Consider the following 17844-nt stretch of genomic DNA (forward strand, 5'->3'; position numbering starts at 1 on the left):
ATATAGTTGTGAGGATGCTCACTCAGGTGTCTTGATGTTAAAAAGAGTCAAGCCACAAACCAGTTCCTTGGGTCAGGTAATACATGGCACTGAAATCCTTTGTGAGGTGGAGTTATGTCATCCAACTGCACAAGATTTCCTAAGTGCATATCTGTATCAGAAAGTTATTGTCAGACCTACAAAAGTCTGAGGAATAAAAATGTTATCATAAACTTTTACTCCTACAAAAGGATGCTTGCAAACAGCTGTTAGCCATCATGATTGCTGTACCCATACATACTCAGTCCTCTGAAGATGTAACAATCCCTCTACAAATAGCATGCTATTTACAAATAAGCAAGATTTATTCTTCAGCACTGGTTTTACAGTGTGAGTAAAATGAATTTTGGCTTTTGAAAACAAACCAAACCCCCAGAACAAACTGCAGACTTGAACAAAAAAACAACAAACAAACAATAAATACCCAGTAGAGCACCCTGAAGTTGTTTCCTGGCTGTTGATGTTGCACACACCAAAGCCATCCTGCTCCCATCAGGCAGGTTCCATTTCACAGGAGAACAAACTTGGCCTCCAATTGTAAAACTCTCAGAAAAAAGCATTCTAAAATTACACTATCCAAGCTAAAAGCCTGGATGACAGTTTCTCATATTTGTCTCTCAGACAAACTGGCCATGCTGTCAGCAGTGAAACAAGCAGGAGTACTGTCACAAGGGGACTGATGCGACCAGTATACCGACTCCACGAGCACACGGGTCAGAAGTGTGTCCATCTCTGCCTGTTTTTTCCTGTGCTACAAATGCACCCCACAGAGGTGAGCTCACACACGTCCCTCCAACAGGAGTAGCGCTTTCCCAGACAGCTGGAAATCAGGGGGGAGGTTACCAGCCTGTGTGTTCCATAGTCTACAGGTGTGAAGGCCCACCTGGCTAATACATATGGTAGGAACTCCAGAGCCAGGAGCCTTTACTCACTTCAGCACACCTCCAGGCTGCTTCCAAGACTGAGCTGACACCTCCTCTGTGCAGTATGGGTGCCACTGGAGTGAGCACCAGTAAACCCCACCATCCTCCCCTCACACACTGGTGCTGATACGCTGCGGTGAGCTCACAGCAGGGAAGTGCAGATGGTGCTTCCCTACAGCCTGCACCACAGCAGCCAAAGCAGAGAACAGGTTCAAAGTGTATGCAACGTTTTATTGAAAAAATACGAATGTTCTGTACATAAAGTACAACTTCATGGGCTTGGTAAACTCTCCAGAGACTTATTGGTGAATATGGGTCTTCTTTTCTTCTTTTTCCTCTAAGGGTATAAAGCATACAATGAAGCAGCAGGTCCCCTGTACTTGTGCAAGTGCAATCCCATCGCTGTGTGTGCAGCATAGCACCTGGCTCTACAGACGGGACTCCAACATGCTCAGTGTACTTTGATGGATGGTCTGCAAGAGATTTAAAGCATAGAAGAACTGCACAGGACCAGTCCTTCAATCCACTAACGACTCCAAATTTGTGGTGAGATCTCTTATTGTAAACAGTCTGCATCTGCCTATCCAGTATTTCTGACAAATAAATACAAAAATAAATAGGGCTCTGGCCTCACGGAACCTCAAGTCTCAGAAGCAATACAGTTTGTAGCAAGCTACATACATAATTTCAACTATATCAACATAATTTATTTAAATCTCTATCAATAAAGGTATTAAAAGTATAAATTCTTACCCAATACTGAGAGTTTAGTTCTGGAAATAAACCCAGAAAAACAAAGCTTGTTTTCAGTCCTCTTACAATTTAGTGTGCTGGTAGAAAACGCTTTCTGGCTGAAGTTCAGCAGAAACTAGCTGCTATAGAATGTAATTCTAACCCCCAAACCTAATATAAAAAGCTTTTAAAATCTTTTTACAGTAACCGGCTTTCATGTCCTAACTTTACATACAGGTACTAAAAATACTGCACACAGCAGTGCTGACTAGAAAGGGGTTTAGTATTAGCTACATGCACGAAGGCTGGAGTACCAAAGCGGAAACTGAGTAACGTGGCAGCTTTGCGATGAAGAACGTTTGCTAATCGGTGGTGTAACACTACTGCAATCCCAAACGATATGTATGTTGCACGTGGAAGGACAATGAATAGGACTGGATGAGGAAAAAGGTAGGCAAAAGAACCTTTTTTTCTTCTCCATTTACAACTGGAATGTCTGTTATCGCCAAGAAGGTTAACGCAGACCGGCATTAGAAGCTCATCCTAAATCAGGAGTAAATTGTGATGACTTCTCGGCCGCCACCTCTAACAAGTAGTACTCTCTCCAGACCCTCAGTCAAGACTTCAAGAAATTCCATGTCTGTTTCAGCTAAGTCAAGGACAAAAGAAATGTCGAAACCAAAATGCACAGCGATTAGCCTCTGGATTAGGTTTTTATGGCAAAGTTTTGGTAGCAGGAAGGCTGCAGGGGCATCCTCTGTCAGATGAGACCAGGGGCTGCCCTCATGTAGGACACAGCAAGTTTCAGCCATCTCTAAATCAAACCTGCCACTGTTCAAAGCTGAGCCTGTCAGTGATGCTGGTGGCACCAGGTTAGACAAAGTCCTTCCTGGCTGCTTTCCACAGATATGGAGTGATTTTCAGTCAGGGTGGCTCAGCCTCTCCAGGGAAGGGTGAAGGGATAAGCATCCTTACCCATAACCTCAAGTTTAAGATCTCTCCTAAGCTGTAGTAGCTATGGATAAAACCCCCATAAGCTAAGAGAAGTGTTTATTCTTTCTTGGGCCAGCACACTGTGAAGCAGACATTACCACCACTGTTAACTTAGGAGAAAACAATCTGGACAGAGAATTGCCACACCAACACACTCACCAGGTAATAACCCACCGCTCTGGCCTTGCTTAGGGACACAGTGCAAGCATCCCTCTAAGTGCCTAAATAGCATGGGTCTGAATGTCAACCTTAGCAGAGCATTGTGCTGTGAGCTAAGCTCCCAAACTGTGATGTCTGAGAGTAGGAGCCATTCCTGAGTTACCTTCACTCCTTCAGGAATTCCTGTTCATTCCAGTGCAGACAGAGCACTGCCTGCTGTGAATGCCACTTTAAGCAGCTGCTACAGCCTCTCTTCAGAATTTAATTAAATAAATTAATAAAATTCAGTAAGAATTTAGACAAGAGTGAATTCCAATCCACAAGGCTCCCAGAGTAACCACTGGCAACCTTTGCTTTAAGAAACTGCTACACGAGAGCCACAAGCCAGAACCTTCCACTCGGTGGACAGCTTGTCACATACTACAGCTTGAGAGTGTTTGTAGAAAAACAAGAGCACAGATTAAAGAAAGATCTTCTATGTGGACCAGGCCTTTCCTGAAAGGATACAGTTTTCATCACCATCAGTATTCTTTGGAGGACCAGGCATATTGAGCAGAACAAGTCTGGCATCATGGGATCTATTTACAATAACTTCATTTAGCTTCACTGCTGTGTGCATTCTTCGGACATTAGACTGGTTCCTGCAAAAGAAGCACATTTGGATTTACTGTTAGAAACATGCCTCTGAAAGCTGAATTACTAAAAAGGCCTTCAGAAGCACACCTTACACCTCCTAACACCTTGTTAAATGTCAACTCAACACACAGCACATTTTTTCCAAAGTTCATGATAAAGATACAGAAGAGATTTCAGAGTTGTTTAGGTACTGCAGGTCCTTCGGTTTTAAGACTTCCTGGAGTCTTCAGTTTGTGAAGTTCTATTGCTCTTCAGGAAGCATGTTTTAACAAAGATTATGTAGTCTGTCTTGCATAAGAAGTTAAAAGACATTTGCACAAAGGGACATGCTCTTGGACTGCAGACACTTGTGACTGCAGAGCCTTCCCTTCAGGCAGCCTGCTCTGGATCCTCTGACTCCCATGGCAGCACAGACCATACATCTCTCTGGACTCAATTCTGAAAACTCCTTTTCAGAGACCCATCAGAATCAAGCAGAGGACCAGCACTGCTGCACTCAGTCCACACTTCCCACGAGTATACTCGTCTCCGTCTTAAACAGCAGCTGACTGCTCCAGAGAAAACCTGGCTCTCTTATGGGGCTTTCTACAGGTGTACAGTATGGCTTTTAACCTTCCCTTCAGCTGGACACTAACCAACCTCTCTCCTTGGCTATTAACAAGAAAACACTTATGACCCAAGTATCTCTAACACCTCAATCTGAGTAGCCAGTTGGTTCAAAAGTTCTGGGAGAGAAGGAACAGACACAGCATGGTATCATAAGCCTCTGCTCCTCAACAATCCAGGCTAAGAGAGGTAACAGGATGAATTATTCAGAATATATTATCACCAAGTAACACAAAGTCATGCAGGAACAGAAGTGGAAAGTATCCTTCAGGGATTTTCAGCCAGAGAATGTTTCCTTCCTGCAGGAAACTGACCTTTATTTTGGAAACATAAAAGGAAAAACAACACAGAAATAGATTTATCAAAGGGAGAATCTATTTGCAGCTTTGAGGGTTTTCCACTTGTTGCTTTCTCTTCTTCATTTTAATATATCAAAACTAAGTATTAGTAGAAAGGAACCAAGAATGAATCTGTAGTTTTGTTAAATCAATTTTACATGGTATGAGTGATAAAGTCTTCAGCAACCTTGCTGCTCTTTCTAAGATTAAGGTTTGCAAAGAAGTATTTTATACAGACAGAAAACAGAAGACGCAATGGTAAGAAGGATGTTTATTATACTACCAGCATAATTCACACCCTGTGAATTTCCTCACTGTTATTTCATGTTCTTATTTAATTCAGAGCAAACACATCCTCTGTCTTCACCACATCAGCTTCAGAAAGTCAGGGACAACACAGAGGCCAGATTGTGTTTACAGGAAGTGAAGAAGAAACCAGCACCAGAAACTACACTGTTATTAACTACTTCTAGTTTTGGGAAAGGAATTGGAAACTAAAGGTTTGGTATCCTCTAAAGCGGCTTTTAAAACTGGCATCTCCTCAGTGACTTGACAGTGCAGGCTCTAAGGGTTTGTTTAGCACTCAGAAACTGCCAGAAACAACATCAGAGCAGTGTTGGGGAATGAGAGCTTCTCTGAATGAGTAATGTTTCCCACTTCTTGTGTCATACTCTGCTTAAGAAAATAGGTTCAGACCTGTAATTGTTTTCTATCCTAACTTAGTTCTTGTCTGGACAACTCTTGTAGTTTGTTATGTGCTATTTATAATGATGCTTAGCTTAAGTGGCTAATCTTGCTCACTTTAAAAACATTACTAAGACTGCTCAAATATAATTCCTTTCCTTTTCTTCCATAATTACATACAGCTTTCTGCTTCTTGTTGAGAAAATGAAGTCTTGCCTTTCAACCATCTTAATGTACTTCTAAGTTAAATAACAAACTTACAAGTTTTCCCACTCTCTGAAAGCATGGAAGAGGAAAAAGTACAGGTAGTTAACACCAAATTCAGTAGAACTTCTGTAGTATAATGCAGCCCAAATTGGATTTGAATTCTCACTCATCTATGAAGAAGAAAAATCTCGATCTTTGCCAAGTATGCAAAGCTTGAGTGAGCAAACTCTTGGTGTAAGATGTGGTACACCAAGGGGGTGACAGAGATTTGAGCATTTTTCAAGAGAGCTTTACTTTCAGCTGTCACAAGGGGCATGTGGCAACACTAACGCCGTTGTCAGCGCTTCTGCAACAGCAACTCTGTCCTGAAGGGTTTTGTCACACGCATCCTCTGTCCACAACCACTCTTCAGCATCTCCACAGCCTCTTCCTCACTGCGTCAAACATCTGCACTACACTTCAGACAGTTCAATTAGTCTTGTTGCCAATTCTGATTTGGTCAGTGAAGTTGTGAGGCTCAGTTTTAATGATGTGTTTTCTTGAGGTACTTGAGAGACGTAAGGGAAGTCACAATAGGATTTAACAGCTCCAGTTTAGAATTTGACTATACCAAGTAAAATACTGAGGGCTGTGTACCCAGTTAGTTGGAGAAATCTCAGGAGGTTAACTGCTGACTTCTCAGCACTCAGGTCTCAATGTTTATTACACAAGCCTGAAAAAGGGATTAGGAGACAAAGAACAGCACAGCACATCTAGAGTTTGCAGAGGTGCAAGCTGTTGACTTAGACAAGACTCACGGCTTAATGCTGATGAGATCTCTAAAGCTTCCCACAGCACTGCCTCGGTTCCGCTTCTCAGCGTCACACTTCTCTTTTGTCCAGGTCATCTGGATGTTCTCAGGAACTGGGTCCCCTTCATCTTCTTCGTCTGAGTAGAGGCTCTCCAGACGTGCTATTGAATGTCTGTCCTTTACCAGCTGAGCCTAAACATGAACAACAAGGTGAACTCAAGAGACTTCATTTTGCATTCTCTGGCTCTATTTAAGCAATGAAAGACTTTTTGTTCCATTTTATGCTCTATTCTGTAGTCAAATCAGCAAATAATTTGACAAATTGGCTTTAAACAGCTCTGATGGGTGTAAGCCACACAGAATTTGGACTAACAGAGGTCTGTATCTATACAAGATAAAAAAGACAGTCTAGCACACATCATGAGGGACCAGGCATTAGAACAGACTGCCCAGAGAGGCAGGGGAGTTGCTGTCCCTGGAAGTGTTAATAAACCAAACGTGTAGATGTGACACTTGTGGGCACAGTTTAATGGCCATGGTGGTGTTGGCTGAGTCAGACTTGATGATCTTAGAGGCCTTTTCCAACAGTTTTATGATTCTATACACAGTCTGAAACAATGAACAGGGCTGACTCAAAACTGACATAAAGTTAGACAAACACATGCAGAACAAATTAAATCATCTGCACCTTTCACTGTTACATGTCCCAACAGACCAAAGTGGAATGAAATCCTCAGCAGGAGAGCAAGATATGTGATAAATTGAGACAAACCCTGGACATCACATAAAAAGGTCAGGGCAGGGTTGAACTTACGTCCTCAAGTCTCTGAGCATCATTTACATGGAAGAAGGGAATACAAGTAATTTCTAAAGCATATATACTGCCATAGCTTCCCCCCAAACCCAGTAATTTTTAGCACAGCTTTGTGGTACAGACAGGCTATTCAATGACTACAGACAAGCCTGGGAAATAAAGCTACACTGTGAGTACTCCTGCACACCTTCCGAATACAGGAGTTCTATTTTAAGGAACAGCTATATAAAACAGTACTAGGAAGGCACTTTGTGCCATCCACCTCAGCAGCTCATAGCAATCAACCACAAATGACATACCTCCCTTTCCCTTTCTGTTTTTGTCAGCCTCATCTGTCTCAGCATCTGAGATCTCTGCTCCATCATAAGAGTTCTCTCGTAAGTATATGCTGAAATATCACTATTGTGCTGTCAAAATAAGAAAAAAAAATGTTGTGCTTCTACTCAGGTCATAACCCAACAGCACCAACTGCACCATGAAGTGAAACCCAGCTCAAATCCCTTACCATTTCTACCACTTCTACTTCTGCCTCTATTCGGAGTTGGTAGAGAAAAGTAGCCAAGTCCTTCTTCATCTGAATGCTGTTATCATCCATCTGAGCTACAGTAAAAATCCTCATTTTGCATTTTCTCCAAACCTGTTAGGGAACAAGCTCTCAATGTTTGAGCTAAGAATATTTTGCTGTACAAAACAAACTGTTCCACATATCCACTCTCGTTCATCAGGCTCTACTATTGCACCTTGTTTCTTTACACTAATGCACACAGACGCAGTTGGTGACAAACACGCTATGGCTAGCTCCTTACTTTGTGCTGTTTGAGAAGAAAAGGAAGCAACATCAACATGCCTCCATCATGCACGATCCACCAGACGTCGATGTTGCCTTCGTTGTAACGCTCGTGGTTGCTGGGGTAGAAAGACACATTTTTGGGAACCAGCAGAGCTAGATGAGCTGCGGTTGTGCAACGAACAGTACCTGCCAAAATGGGGAAGGACGAACAGTTACTTCCAGTTCTGCAAGAGTGAACTATGGTTTAAAGCAACAACAGAAGTTGCTCATTGAGAAAACGTCAGCAAACCATAGAAGTCACTGCTTACGTTAAGAAAAGCGTGTAGAGCAAGGCTTGGATAGACAGGTTAGGATAAAGCAGAATTACAGAACAAAAGCTCTGCTTCATGTTAGAAATAAAAGCAGCTATCTTCAAAGCTAAGGATGAGGAGAAAGCATCTACTGTGCTCTAATCTGACAGAGTTAAGTAATTGGGTCACAGGGGAAAGGCAGGGACTTATGCAAGAAGTGCATTAGCTCCAGCAGTGAAGAGAGATGGATAGGTTAGGACCTGTGAAGACAGACATTATCTAGGAAATAATTCACAGTTTGCCATAAAAACAGTCTCTCTCAAGTCTGTAATTCTGAAAGCATTCATTAGACTGATGCATTTTAGCTGCTAGATTAATCTCTGAAGAGCTTTCACAGGTCTTCTACTTACAAAGACTGGTAATGCCAAACAAATAGCAGTGTGAAGCGAAATCGTCTATTTCACAAGCAACTCTAGACAAAACTAACTAAAACCCCAAACCAATTTCACAAGGATTCTGTTGAAATCCCCTGTTTATAATAAAGATCTCTGTTCACCACATTTAATCACAAAGAACCTCTAAAGCTCACCTATAAAGGTCTTCCATGACCTTGGATCTTCACTTTGTCTCCAGCCGTAAGGCCATCCCAAAACCACAGTGTTATGTTTCATGCCACCTAGTCCACAGGACTGGATCAAGTGGGCAATTCCTTCTCGAACTTTATTGGCTACAACTACTTGACAGAATCCTTTCACCTTCTCAATGTCCATCATATTCTTAATAGTCTGCAAGACAGACAAAAGGAAATCTCACAACCAAAATGACTCTCAAGTGTTTCTCCATCATGTGACTACAGCGTACATTCCTGGTTCACACGTCCACAGGTAAAACACATTCAAAGTTCTGCTCATCCACTTGCCTTAATACAATAGAAGAGAAAATACCCACTGACAGTGACAATACTTATTTAACAAACACATAGCTCCCTTCCAAACATAATTATTCCCAACAGATTAAGATAAGAGCTTTCTGCTGTGTGTTATAATGTTATTGACAGCAGTAGTTAGTGGTATCTGTGTTACTATCTAACTTTCCATTTTCTAATCCTAAAACACCATTTTAAACCCAAGGCAAACTAACTTCATTCAGATTTCCAGTTTCAGATTTCCCTGGAACATGCTGGGGTGTTATAGTCCATTTACAAATACAAGCATCCAACTCCACACACCTGTCAGGAATACCATATCCTTTATTTGTTTAAAAACTAAACAAACTTGTTCAACACACAGATCTATGAATTAGTTTCCCCTTTATAATAGTTTTCCTGTACAAAAAATGCCCCTAGGGAATGAGAAGTGATGTGCTGGCTGACATTATACAGGTATAAACAGAGCTGTGATGCCATGTTTACATAGTGAGGAAGATGAAATGATTTATTACTTGATTTTCAGTACCATGCTTCAATGCTTAGTGCAATAGATTTATGTCCTCACTGAAGGAGACAGCACACTGGCTAGGTCTGTGGTAACTGACAGTTACTGAAATGTTTCTTCTTATGTTCAGAGAATTCACTAGCCCTCTTCCCTCTGTTAACCAGCACACATCAGCTTCCATGGTAATTATTTCTTATAAATGAGGACAGATGCATGCAGCAAGGCTGTTTACACAAGTTGCAAGTATTGATCTTATACTCCCAAAGCCATGAGTGGCAGCTGAAACACATTTGCAGGCCCTTTCCTGAAGAGCTGTAGTATTACCTGGCCAGTCCTGTGTTTCAAGGAAGCTTTACTGATAGGCCTTTTTCCCATGTATGATTATGAAACTTCTAAGTTACCTGCCCACTCACCCCTTTTCACTTAAGCAATTGAAGACACCGACCTGTTCAGCAGCCTGGGCTTCTCCATAAGTTTCCAAGAAATTGCCTTGTATCACTGATCCTATGATAGTCAAACCTTTGCCAGCTTTCAGCTGGGATGCAAACGTTAACAGTCTGGGGTATTTTACATGCAGATCCTCATCAAGTTTCAGAAGCACCAGCAACTGAGGCCTGGAGAAAACAAAAGGCAGATGTGTTTTTCACTAAGTCTTTTGAAAACAAAAAGCACTGCTGACTATCTGCCTCTCTCCTCCTGACAGCTGTGCTCGAATCTGAACTCTGGAACAGCACATCTTTTCTGCATCTCGCACACCAGAAGGGTTCTAATTGATATTTTATTCATCTTGATACAAAGCAGATTTGAAAGACTGAGAGAATTCTGCTGCATTGTTTTGTCAGCTGTTTCAAGTACAGCACCTTGTCTGGAGTCCAGTTTAATTCCCTAAGTGTCAGTAGATAATCATGACAGTGCACTTTCTTAGTCTACAATGAGTACCTCCAGTTCTTTGTGTGTGGTGGGCCCTCCTCCAGCCTCAGTAAGGCGTATCTTGCTGCGCTGAGCGAAAGGCCTCGGATACCATCACCCCATTCCTTCTCTGCACTGTGGAGAACACACACTTTAGCCAGCCTAGGGTTGCATGAGCATTTGATTGCACACTTACAGTCATGCTATAGAGAACTCGTTACCCTGTAAGTTTAGTAATGTGATTCACAGCATGCCACACATGCATATTTATCATTTGTCCATGTCTATATGTGATACTTATCATATAGCACATGAGAAATGCAAATCTTTCAGTCAAATGTACACCACACCACCTCCATCCTGTTTAATTTGCAATCAACACCCCACTGCAGAGAACACTTCCCAAGCAGGAAGACAACAGAAACTTCAGTAGTTGATTTGTTAAAATTAGGTTATATAACTGACTACTCTGCCTGGTAAGCAGAGTCAGCTTTTCAGGGACTGTTCTAGACAGACCTTTGCACCACATAAACTGGCTGCCTTCAGGAGTTCTGGGTCTGAAGTAATCACGTGAGACAGACAGCAGAAGGACAGATCTCAGGCAGGGTTTCTGCTTCCTGTCACTCAAATTTTACCAAATGCCTTTAGAGGCTTAACAACAAAGCACTTCAGGGGCTGTTGTTTGGCACTGACACAAGTAAAACAACAAAAAAAGTGAACTCATATGGGAAACACCGAGTCCTAGCTCTGGACAGTTACTTTTCCTAATGTGAAAGCTAGAAATAATTCACAAAAGTCTTTCCTGCCCTTTTCTACCCAGTTAATACCTACCCTTGGTACTCAATGTACTTGTAAATCATTCCTGCAATAAGCATCGCTACCAAAGCATAATACCAAGATGAAATGAACATCAGCGCCAGGCAAATACTCATGCCCAGAAATGAGAGGGCCCTAAAACACAAAGCAAAGATTAGATTAGTGAGTAGTGGGGTAGAAAAACTTAAAACCAGTTAATTATTCTGCTGCTCTTTTTTCATTACAGTGCCTATTCTGCACCAGCTGTGAAAACAAAGCTTCCAGTGGATCTCCCCAGTCCCTGACAGTTGCTGGAATGAAACTCTCATGCCACAAAAATATCTGGTTCTGGCCCACTATGAATATTACATTGATGTACTGTTGTCTAGAACTGGTACCCACAGAAATGAAACACATCCACAGCCCGCCCCCCCCCCCCAGGCAGGTTGCAGGACTTGTAGGTTAGAGCTGCTTTCTGCTTACCAGTGATAGTACTTAAATCGGGGCCGCCAGTTTGGAGTCCTAAGGAGTGTTTGTACTGCACATGCTAGATTAACAAAGAGGTAACACATCAGGAAAAACCTGCAGCAGCAAAAAAGCAGAAAAGCTTTTAGCACACACATTTATAGATTCTGGCACATACTACAGTCACACAATTTACAGTCAAAATACAGCTGCTCTGCCATGTGTCACTATCCCTCTGGTTTTTATTAGCCTGAACTAAGGAGTTTGAACAGTGTTTTTGACTGGATAGAGTTAGATCTACCCATAACATCAACATGGCCTTCACTCTGTGATGAAAACAACATTCTCCCATAGACAGTAACAATCCAGCTATACTATAACCATATTTATTCACAGAATACTCCAGAGCAGAAACAGATTTGTATGCAGAGCCCGAAGTCAGAGAATTCATAGAAATAAGAATAGCGGAACTCTGGCTCCAGTAATTTGCATTACTGGTTTAAGATACGGTCCTGAAAAGCAACCAAATTAGCACAACTCAAGAGTATCACTCTTTTTCCTTTTTTTTTTCCCTCCCCTTAAACAGTAACTCTCTATTTCTTACATTGACAGAATTGGAGCCACCATGTCAAGAGAAGCAATCAGGATTCCCAGCTCAGCAATTAATGCTGTTAACAGAAGAGCCCATGTCGGTTCACCATTGGCTTTTCCATGACCAAAAATCTGAAGAAAGAGAAACATTAAGCATAGCTTCTAAGGATTTCATATTATAATGGGGAAAAAACACATTTAAAAACATAGCAGTCATTGTCCTGTATTTTTTCCCCTAGAGCAAGGAAACAAATTATTCTAATGGCTTTCTGTGCCTCACTGAATTAGATGTTAGACTTCCTCATAAAATTACCATGTCTGTCTATTCAAACTCCTTCAAAACCATTCCTGGTTAGTAACAAAAGAAAGCAAAGCATTACAAAAACAATAATATCAACCTTTGCTTCCATACTTGCAAACCAGGCAAGCTAGATCTGATTTCCAAGAGCATGAAGTGAAAGAGCTGGTTAGTTACTCAATGCAGAATGCCTTTTGGGAGGGATTTGTTTTGTCTTTAACATGTACAGACCCAGAGGAAAGGGATGATGTTGTCCTTTGCTATGGCCTGCAGCAGCCGGGGCGCTCCAGTGAGGCTCTGCAAACCTGCTCCGCAGGTGGAGAAGAAGGATCCTATCACGATGACCCACGGCGAGGGCCATGAGAGGGTGCCAACCACCAGGTTCTTGTTCACTGCATCGCCGTACCTGCAGAGAGCAACCGACAGACAAAGGAGCATCTTGAAACTCACTCTTTGTTCACTCAGTGGTTTAAGATGTCATTTAAATATATTTACTTGATTATAAAATAGAAAAGTAACAAACAATTGGAGTTCTTTTTAATACAGGAAGTGTCAGCAGCCAAATTCCAGCAAGTCAAACACTCTTGATTATGCTACGATCATTGATTACTGCTTGTCTCAGGAGAAAGAGAGTAGAAATCTAGAGTTCACTCTAGTTTCTGCTAGGGACCTGATCTTTGAAGAAGTACCCCTGGAAAGTCTATGTCAACATGAGAGAATATATTTGGGAGGGGTGGAGAAATTAAGACACTCAATGGAGTATCTGAGGAAGCCATGCCAGAAAATATCCCATTGCAGGGAGATTCCCAACATGTTGTTTACAATTTATTTACATGCAAACATGGCTTAAAAGGCACCCAGAAGGAAAAGAAAGAAAAAAGCCAAGAGAAACACAACAAGGAGGGAGAGATAGGAATGAACATATCTTCCCCACAAAGAAAAAAGGAAAGGAGAGCACTGAAGCTGTAAAACTTACTTATCTCTCAGGACCACACCTTCTATGCAGGCTCCAAACAGTAAAACACAACTGAAGTCTGGAGTACAGGGAGTGCTAAGGAAACAGGCTTGAATAGGCAGATGACAACCATCAGAGAAAGTATTGTGGAACATTCAGTCTGTGCCTCTGTCCCACAGCATTCACACTGCAGCGTTTCCAGAAGCACATGGTGAAAGTGGTGAGTGAACTGGTGTCTCACAGCTCAGATGCACCATCTAACACCACAGTGAAAGTGGTGAGTGAACTGGTGTCTCACAGCTCAGATGCACCATCTAACACCACAGTGAAAGTGGTGAGTGAACTGGTGTCTCACAGCTCAGATGCACCATCTAACACCACAGTGAAAGTGGTGAGTGAACTGGTGTCTCACAGCTCAGATGCACCATCTAACACCACAGTGACAGTTACTTTTCTGAGGTCCATTTTTTACAAAAGGTAAGTTTTAAAGAATATAAATTCAAAGGAAGCAATTTTATAGGATATGTTGATTTAATCAGCTGGTGTAGAACAGAAACTGGTATTAAAATACCTTTTCTCTCTCCTCCTCTTGTGTCTGAAGCTATTTTGAACATCTAGCAAATGGTCTCCTTGCCCTTGTGATCTTTGATGGCATTCACATCACCAAGTCTTATGGGTTATGAAGTGAGGAGAAAGTTCATCACAGAAAGAGTTACTGGCCATTGGAATGTGCTGCCCAGGGAGATGGTGGATTCACTGTCCCTGGAGGTGTTCAAAAAAGAACTGGATGTGGCACTTGAAGCCATGGTTTAGTTAGTCATGAGGTGTTGGGTGATAGGTTGGACTTGATGATCTCTGAGGTCTTTTCCAGCCTTCTATGAAGTTGTACTACTTCCAGGCCAGGGGGTATTAAAATACTTCAGAAGGATTTCGGATTGGGTATTTCAGTGAGGTTTTTGATCTTGTGATTTACATTCACACGAAGGGTTAAATCCCACACTCTGTACTTTACAATTGTATTAGTGGGATAAAGGGTATTAAAGGGGGAAGATCAATAATCCTGAGAATTTCATAGAATTGTTAGGGTGAATTTTGGTGTAAACCTTCCACTGGGTGGCGTAGGAATATCTACATATAAAGTTACCCACCACAAAATCAGGTCTGAGCTGCAAATACTTCAGTGCTGAAGCTGGGGTTACATCTGTGACCTGCTGTATTATTTATTACATTCATAGGAGCTGCAGGCTCCCTAACAGAGAGTCAGTTCCCAAAGCAACATCTGGAAAAGGCTGTGCTTCCAAGAAGCTGGGACAAGTGAGCTGGGATCCTGCTTCACAGCTTGGCAATTTTCAACAGACAACAGGCTTGAAACAGCAGAATTTCAAGGAGTCACCGTCTTTGCCACCTGCCCTTTGGCTGGGAATTGTTCAGAAAGCTCTTACAAATAAGCTTTTAAGTCCTTGCTCTTACCAATCATTTCCCCCCCTAATTTCCTGTGTTGGTAAACTGTAGTTTAGGACACCAACAGCTAGATGAAGCTGAAAGACCTTGGCTTTACCTCTTCTCTAGCAGGACATGAGATGAAGACAGTCTTTCCTGCGGTCCTAAGCCCTCAAGAGTTTAACCACACATGAAATCCAGAAACTGCAACTGGGACAAAGGCTGTTCCTCTGAACACAGACTCAGCACCCAGAAATCTGGTATGAGGAACTGCCTCACATTCTGCAAGTTAAATGCTCCAGTCTCAGCGGAAACAGGCAGTGAAGCTCACTGCTGAGCACTGTGTGTGTAACACTTCCACACCTGGCTCATGGGAATGTGTGTAAGAATCATGGAAAAGGATCAAACCAGGCAAATGTGTTCCAATCCAAGAGGGAGACAACCTAACAACCCAGTTCTGTAAGCTGATGCAAGGTGATCCTATTTCACTGACTTCAAAATAAATACATAATGTCATTGGTACCAGTGAGCAGCTGACTCTACACACAAACCTCTCCCCTACCCCTCCCCAAAAACCCACACATGGGGACTAGCTCATTGAATTTCTAACTTGCATTTGTCTGGCAACATTCAGGAAAGCCTCTGCTCCTTGACATCACTCAACTAAAATGTGGTTGCTTTGTTTGTTTGTTTCTCTTTTGTGTTTTTTTTTCCCTTTCTTTTTAAATGAAAAAGGAAATGACATTTGTGATTCCCCCAAATGAAAGCTTTCCCTCATCCATGGCATTCCAAATAAAAACGTGTACCTGTACTCCACCAGCCTGAAAAGCTACAGGTCACTGCATAGCCAAGATAAGCCATGGAAATGCAAGAGAACAGGACTGGTTGCTTTCTTCCTCACTGACCAATCTTACTCACACTGATCATACAATCATCCCAAACCAGGCCCCAAACCATACACAGCCACTCATCCGAGTCACAGCGTGCCGGGACTCTGCTCATGTTTAAAGGATACAGACTAGCGATGTGGTGACAATAGCAAGAATTGTTCCAACGGGGATGGATTTCTGGGCATCTTTGAGGTCCCCTGACCTGTTTGAGCCAGCCATGATACCTGAAAACACATTTTGGATGTAAGACTGTGGGAGAAAGGAAAGCTCAGAGACCCAAGATGCCCCCTCAATCCCAGCATTCTCACCGGTCACCGAAGGGAAGAAGATGCCAACCAGCACCATGAATGAAGTAGCTATATCTGAAAGCACATATAGGTGAAGGTTGTTCTTCTGGCCTGCTACATCAACAGATGGGTGATGTGCTTTCTCCAGGATCTCTCCTTTCTCCAAATAATTGCTCCATAAATTCTCTTCAATGTTATTATCACACCACAGAAAAAAGAAAAGCATATTTTGGTTCAAACCTGTTCTCATCACCATGGGTCCAGAACTGAAGACTACACATGCAGTGATCAACACACATTAAGACCTACACAAGCTATGTGAATGAAAATTTATGCTGCTGTAACAAAGCCAATAAATATGGATGGATAGCCTGCAGAAGTGCAAGTGCTTTAGACCTGTATTATTACTAAAGGTAGCCTTACTTTAACTTCACACCTGTTTTAACCTGAAAAAGTACCATGACTATTTTCAGTGAACCACCATAGCCACAGGCAGGAGCTCAGAAAACCCAAAGCAGCAGCACTGGCCAGCTTTCTGAAAACAGATTTGTTCTTTAGATAGTGGCAGAATGACAAAATTAAACACTTGTCATTTGAAATGTCACCAACAAACACTGAGTCCATTTCAGAAACCAGACCTCTGCATTCTGTGAGAACAGGCACCGAGCAGCTGCTCTCTGGAGCTCCTTTCAAAAAGGAGCTTCCCAAGGATATTATAATCAGGAGCAGGCAAAGAAAAGGTTACACTGTTTTTACACAAGCACTCTTATCTTTCAGGACATGATCTTAACCTGTCTAAAATGGAGAGTCATAGCGACAAAGAGCTTTGAAAAACTAACAACTTGCTCATGTTAGCATAGCTTATAATTGGAGCTGACTTCCTGCTGAAATTGTGAGATGTACAAGGCAAATTCAATCAATTTTACAGCAGACAAGTACCACATCAGGACAAAAGTGCCCCTGCTCTTTTTAAAGATTATAAGACTTGGGTTTCTTTGTTGAAGATAATTTTCTTCACTGTAATTACATTTCTGCAGTCCTTTCTGAACCAGCAGGGAAGAGTTCAGCCCATTTCAACTGCTCAGCAGGCCTCCTCTTAGATAGAAAACCCCTATGCTACCGTACCTTTCAAAATGCCACTAGCAGCTCCTGGAATGCCTGCTATCTCTGAGACGTTGTTGTATAGGAAATACTCGTCACAGTTCTCAGTGGTTAAGTTGGTAGTGTGGCAGAAGAGCTCCCAAAGCTTAGAGGCCACAGTAATGTTATCCTTAACAACTGTTTTTGCACAAACATCAAACTGATCTCTTGACAAAGTCCTGTTGCCCAACATGCAAATCCTGAAGGGAAACACAGAAACCAGTGTTATAAGGAACCAAGCAAGCAATATTCACCCTTTCCCATAATTCTTCTTTCATATCATGGAGACCTTAAATTGCTCTAGTCTGCTACATCACTCCTCAGTTTCAAAAAGATACTGGCAGCAGGACAAACTGGCATTTCAATTACTAGGTACTGAAAGTATCTACAGGTATTTGGAATCCTATTATCCCAGTTTCTGTACACCAGTACTGAAATGACCCTGACGTTTTAGCTTCAGAACTAGGAACATAAATCTCAATCACAACAAGCAAATGTTCCTATTGTCATAATATACTCTGAACAATCATTAAAACCCTCTACTGCCTGCTCTGTTTCACCTAACCACAAATGTGGTCTATTCCAGCACTGAAGAATTGTAATCCACTTCCCCAAAGATGGTTCCACAACACATGGGGAG

General features: G+C 42.0%; 1 protein-coding gene across 3 annotated transcripts in view; it reads right to left on the bottom strand.

Annotated features, from left to right (window-relative positions):
* Nucleotides 1-1158: 1158 nt before the first annotated feature.
* The window catches only part of SLC12A4 (solute carrier family 12 member 4), a 47189-nt gene continuing 30503 nt past the window's right edge, over nucleotides 1159-17844 (bottom strand). For all 3 annotated transcript variants that reach the window (XM_054169965.1, XM_054169966.1, XM_009899136.2), the window contains exons 8-24: nucleotides 17190-17404; nucleotides 16086-16250; nucleotides 15903-16001; nucleotides 13469-13526; nucleotides 12724-12898; nucleotides 12208-12326; nucleotides 11622-11720; nucleotides 11175-11294; nucleotides 10374-10478; nucleotides 9880-10048; nucleotides 8591-8786; nucleotides 7728-7897; nucleotides 7427-7558; nucleotides 7221-7328; nucleotides 6115-6299; nucleotides 3354-3487; nucleotides 1159-2334 (exon numbers count right to left, since the gene is read on the bottom strand). In XM_054169965.1, coding sequence (XP_054025940.1) covers nucleotides 2243-2334; nucleotides 3354-3487; nucleotides 6115-6299; nucleotides 7221-7328; nucleotides 7427-7558; nucleotides 7728-7897; nucleotides 8591-8786; nucleotides 9880-10048; nucleotides 10374-10478; nucleotides 11175-11294; nucleotides 11622-11720; nucleotides 12208-12326; nucleotides 12724-12898; nucleotides 13469-13526; nucleotides 15903-16001; nucleotides 16086-16250; nucleotides 17190-17404 — 2341 coding nt within the window. In that variant the 3' untranslated portion in view covers nucleotides 1159-2242. The remainder of the gene's footprint in view (nucleotides 2335-3353; nucleotides 3488-6114; nucleotides 6300-7220; nucleotides 7329-7426; nucleotides 7559-7727; nucleotides 7898-8590; nucleotides 8787-9879; nucleotides 10049-10373; nucleotides 10479-11174; nucleotides 11295-11621; nucleotides 11721-12207; nucleotides 12327-12723; nucleotides 12899-13468; nucleotides 13527-15902; nucleotides 16002-16085; nucleotides 16251-17189; nucleotides 17405-17844) is intronic.

This window comes from Dryobates pubescens, chromosome 19 (genome assembly GCF_014839835.1).
Source record: "Dryobates pubescens isolate bDryPub1 chromosome 19, bDryPub1.pri, whole genome shotgun sequence".
Lineage (NCBI taxonomy): Eukaryota > Metazoa > Chordata > Aves > Piciformes > Picidae > Dryobates > Dryobates pubescens.